Here is a 5383-nt window from a genome sequence, read left to right as displayed (position 1 = left end):
AGGGTTAGCTCAATAAATCATTTTGCTTTGAAGGAACACTCCGAACAATTTCATTGTACTTGACTGAGCAAGGAAGGTAATAAGTTGTGGAAAGAAGTGTTGACCTCAATCATTTGGTGCATTTTGAAACAAAGGAATGAGATAGTTTTTAATCAAGCAAAAGTGGATGTAAGCGAAGTCTTTTCACTAGTTAAAGTGTAGTCGCGGACTTGGTTAAAAAACAAGATTACGAGGGTGACTTTTTCATTCTCAAATTGGGCCCAAAGTCCAATAATTTGTATTAATATGATAACGTTTCATTGATATTTGTGTGATTAAGGAGGTTAATTATCTGTTCCAAACGTTTTATATAAGTTTTTGTTGAATTTCTAAAGAAGTTGTTTGATATTTTTTTTATAAGGATTGAAGCACCCCTTTATGTTCCTTTCTATTTAATTTATTGTTTCCCTATTAAAAAAATTATAATAATGTATTTTGATAACTTTAGTCGTGAAACTATAGAGACAAGATAGATAAAATCTCTTGATTCTTATATGTAGAAAATATTAGTTTATAGACATGTACATGTTGAAAAGTCTAATATTATGCTTTCTTTTATATGTTACTTAAATTGTCGTTTATCTTATTTTTGGGGAGATTCTGTAAATAATTTGTTCCCTTCATAATCTTTCAATTTTGGTGTCTAATAATAGAATATATAATATCAGGCTAGCCCAAACTATAAGGATATATTCTATGTGTTGGTCATAATTTAAGAGTGGACCATGACAATATTAATAAGTAATTTAATTATTCATTAAATGCAATTTAAATAATTTAATTCACACACTATTAATGTTGACATTTCCATACACTACTAGACTTTTGAAGGGTCTCTATTATATATAGAGAGAGAGAGAAAGAGAGAGAGTTTATTATTAAAATTATCAAAAGTTAATATTTAACTGTTAAAAACTTTACGTAAATAACATTAATGTTATTAGCTTAATTATTGATTAAATACAAGATTATTAAATTCACTTGCATAGACGACTAATATAAAGTTTTGAAACTACCATAAATAAGATTTATTTTCAAGTGTGAATGATATTAAAAGTAGTCAAGCATGAAAAAGATGAAAGATGCTTTCAACTAAGAAGGTTTTTTGAATTTTCATTTTCTTACCTTTGATCATGATATGCCAAATTTTGGTCTCCATCATTCATTATGTGTTCAGACATATGTTTCCAAATAAATGGAAGAGCAAGCAAACCAAATCAACTTTGGCATAGCATAATACAATCATATATGACAATGAAAGCAAATCAACTTCACCATTGTGTTACAAATTGTGCACAGAATCTAATAACCCTCATAGTTAAATGAGATCACAATGTCAAGCATGAGTTTCAGGACCAGGGGGTTTTGCATTGAGAAGTGGCTGGAGAGCTTTGACAACAATCGTCATGTTTGGTCTGAAGTCTGCTTCATACTGAACACAAAGTGCTGCCACAGCTGCCAACTGCATTTATCCACGTCTAACAATCAGTCACCAGCTATGAATATATTTGGATTCTAGAGTTGAAGAATATGTTTACTCAAAAACAAAAACCTTTCTTTCTTAATCCATGTATACAAACACACAAAATTTATATAAGAGTTTTGCAGAAGTAATTTTGTAAATTCAAGTTAACAATGTTCAACTTTAGTGGAAGGACAAACCTTTGCAATAGCTTTTGGTGGATACTCATTGTTTAGCTTAGGATCAACACACTGTTTCACTTTGTCCTCGCTCAGCCTTGGAGTTGCCTGGAATAGGAAAAGAAGAACAAATCATTATAATTGTAATATAATGGAAAAGTAAACCAATTAAGGTCATCAAATCAAACACATACCCAAGTTACAAGACTTTGTTGTCCTTTCGGCATTGTGTGATCTACTGGCTTTCTTCCAGTCAAGAGTTCTAATAGCACAACACCAAAACTGTAAACATCACTTTTCTGGGTTATCTGCCCTGTCATGGCATACCTGAAGATGAAAGTAATCATTTTAAAAGCAAAATTAAAACTTACATTAACATGATATTATTTCCAACACTCAAAGGATAGTGTTTACATGGGATGGAGAGTTATTTCTAACATGAAATTATTGCTAATACTTGAAGATTACTTATTGAATCATCATGTCTGTAAACAAATATTTTTCAGTATGCATATAAGGTTATGGTTTGCAATAACTGAATCACAAATTGAAGTATAAGAAGGGTTCATCAAGGACATACTCTGGAGCATGATAGCCAAATGTTCCCAAGACTCTTGTTGAATGTAGCCGAGCGGCTGTGTCTGAAGACTGATTTGTCAAGCTAAAATCGGCTATCTTGGCCTCATAGTCATTGAACAGTAAGACATTGCTGGATCTAACATCGCGATGAACAATAGAAGGCTGAACCTTTTCGTGAAGAAACTCAAGTCCTTTTGCAGCACCAAATGCAATTTTGGCTCTCTGGTTCCAGCTTAAAACTGGACCAGGTTCAGCCCCTTGTACCCCCTTCCTTCCTGGCAGAAGCAAAAGCCTAGAGTTAAGACAAATAACCAGAACTGTTTCCTTAAATTGAACAGGGACAGTGTTGGACCTACCATGTAACACGTCATGCAAAGAACCAAGGCCTGCATGTTGGTAAACCAAAATTCTGTTTTCTGCCTCTAGACAATATCCAATCAACTCAACAAAGTTGTCATGCTTCAGTCTTGAAACAACTGATAACTGCAAGATCAATAGTGAAATGTTTGATGATATCATGAAGGGTGAACAAGGCACTGGTTCAATGGATTTACATTCTCAGATAAAAATGATACCTGAGTCCCGAAATCGGAGTCAGGTTCTGGGGAAGAACTGTTATCCAGCTTCTTAATTGCAGCCTCAGTACCATCACTCAATTTTGCAAAGTAAACCCGTCCGTAGGAACCTTCGCCGATGAAAGCATTTGTACCAAAGTTTCCTGTTAACCTATTTAACTCATCCAATGGAATAGAGGGTATCTCAATTGGCAACACTTTCTGTGGGGCACTCTTTGCAATACCCCTAGGCTCTCCTCTATCGTTTCCTATATTCACCCAGAGTTACTGCAAATCATTATCCATAACCTTGCAGAGGAAATGTATTGTAATGTATGACATAAAAAACAGAATAGCAAAGATAATGAAATTGAACAAAGTTTACGATGATGTTGCTAAAGAAGTCTAGGAACATGCGTGTCGCTGATAAATGTATGTGCATCTCTACCTAGAAGCAATTTTCCAAGTCAACAAAATGCCACATAAGTAAAACACATTGGTCAAAGGTGATACTGAGCGCTTTGAAAATCTCATTGCAAATTTTTAAACGAACAACTCATTCCAATTATACTTTTTCCTTCGATTGTTCTTCACACTGCAGTTCTGAGTATTAAGAACTTCCAAGAACAACAAGAAGAATAGCAAAGAAAGGAAGATGAAGATGTTAATTACCTCCTCCACCGTATGTGCTACCCCTAGGTGGTGCAGATGTGTATTGGCTTGCAGGGGGGCCGCTGCTCTCCTCCTCTGCACCTCCGCAGCACAACATACTTCAGCTAGTCCTATCTGCACCTCTCAATAAGCCATATTCACAGAAACGATCGATATTGAATGAATCACCTGAAAGCATTATTTTCAACGCTCAAAATGTTTCCACAGACAATGTGGAAGATAAAATCCAATCACAAACAAAAAAAAAACTAAGCACCCCAATTGCAAAATTGTAGGACAACATTCAAATTATGGTTTCAGAGATTGAAAAATAAACCGTGGGGTGGCTTCTGCTAGTTATTTCGTTCATCGAGTACCAAAATCTCAAGAACGTGTATAAGTTTTTTGACAGAGGTGACGAACATAAAGAATACAAAAAGTCAACTTTTTGTTCCTATAGGATCAACAGACGAACAACATAAATAACAAGAATTCATCAATCAAGAAAACCCAAAATTCCCTCTGAACGTCGAAGAAATGAAGCAGTAATAAATTTGTTGTTGACGGAATGCAGAATGATGAATATCTGGTTACCTCAGGAAACTTGTGATGAATCACGTTCTACAATGGCACGTACCAAAGAAGAACATTACGAAATGAAAAATAAAAAGAGAGTGAGGGATTGGGAAATGCAGAAGGAGGAAAGTTTTGGTGCAGTTGGGTAAGTTTGGTGTAATGAATTAAGGTTGGTTTGGGAAGAAAGGTAGATGTTATTGTTTTTGCCGGGAATGTCGGTTGGAAGATAAACAATTGTTGTGTGCGCCAACGTTGCTAGGGTTGTCTTGCATGTACGTGCCCCCACGATGAATGCATGTCCTTCGTTCATTACCTACTATTTTATTATATGGTTATTATTGTTATTTCTTAGTATTCCTTATTATTATCTCACACCCAAACATGACTTGTAGGATTGGATTTACCAATCTGTCACTTTATCTTTTATAGCTTCTCCCAACATAACCACCTCGAATCTTGAAACAAATGCTTATGCTAAGCATGTGTTCGCTTAGATTTATCAAGATCTCACCACAACATTTAAGTATTTTTACCAAAATCTTTGATAAAAATGTTTGTTTTTTTTTATCTTTATCTATAAAATCGTTTGACCAAAATTTATAAATCTTGTTAGAGTATCTTTCAATCATAGAGTATCATGCATAATAGGTTAATTCATTTTTATAATAATTATCTTAAAAAATCATATCAAAATAATGTAAACAAAAGTTTAATATCTATATATATGCACCATCCGCATAAGGTACACTCTTAACCAATTTTAAATCGTCATAAATATGATTTTAAAAATAATTATTTCCTCTTCAAAATTAATTATATATTTCTTCTTAAAAAAGTTATTACAATTCGTATGAGATGCTCGATGAAGTAGTTAAATGATTTTATTATCTTTCCTTAACAATTGACTTTTAAGGGAGATTCACAAAAATGCTTATAAAAAATTGTCTTTTTTGAGAAATAATGACACAATCTTAAAAAGGTAATAGAAAGCAATTTTATATAATAGATATTAAATGGTTAATTTTGAGTGACCGAGCTAAGTTGGTCTTCCAGTAAAAAACCTCACCTTCTTCATTTTGTCATTGTTAACAGAGAACTTGAAAAAAAAAAAAAGTGTAATACGAGGTGGTTCAATATTGAATCTAAAAACCATACTGAAAGAAGGACAATCATTTAGGCTAAAGTTAAAGTACTTTACATTGAAGGAAAACATAACAATCTTATATATCCTTTAGTAAAAATGAGCCCTTCAGTAACATAGAGAAAAGCAAGAAAAATATAAAGAAATAAGCCAAAATTGTATGGTTAAGCTACTAGTAATACAACTTAATAGATTAAGATAT

General features: G+C 33.3%; 1 protein-coding gene across 1 annotated transcript; it reads right to left on the bottom strand.

Annotated features, from left to right (window-relative positions):
* Positions 1–1125: 1125 nt before the first annotated feature.
* LOC137817750 (Protein kinase superfamily protein) lies at positions 1126–4201 on the bottom strand. The gene is made up of 8 exons (XM_090302932.1): positions 4059–4201; positions 3486–3653; positions 2835–3082; positions 2616–2742; positions 2261–2534; positions 1875–2007; positions 1702–1788; positions 1126–1501 (listed from the first exon to the last, which is right to left on the bottom strand). Exons 2-8 carry the CDS (start codon positions 3580–3582, stop codon positions 1376–1378), a joined length of 1092 nt encoding a protein of 363 aa, XP_090159058.1. The 5' UTR covers positions 3583–3653; positions 4059–4201; the 3' UTR covers positions 1126–1375.
* Positions 4202–5383: the final 1182 nt, after the last annotated feature.

Source organism: Phaseolus vulgaris, chromosome 1 (assembly GCF_051622355.1).
Source record: "Phaseolus vulgaris cultivar YP4 chromosome 1, ASM5162235v1, whole genome shotgun sequence".
NCBI lineage: Eukaryota > Viridiplantae > Streptophyta > Magnoliopsida > Fabales > Fabaceae > Phaseolus > Phaseolus vulgaris.
The sequence above is the reverse complement of the archived record's forward strand: the minus strand, read 5'-3'. Positions and strand labels throughout refer to the sequence as shown.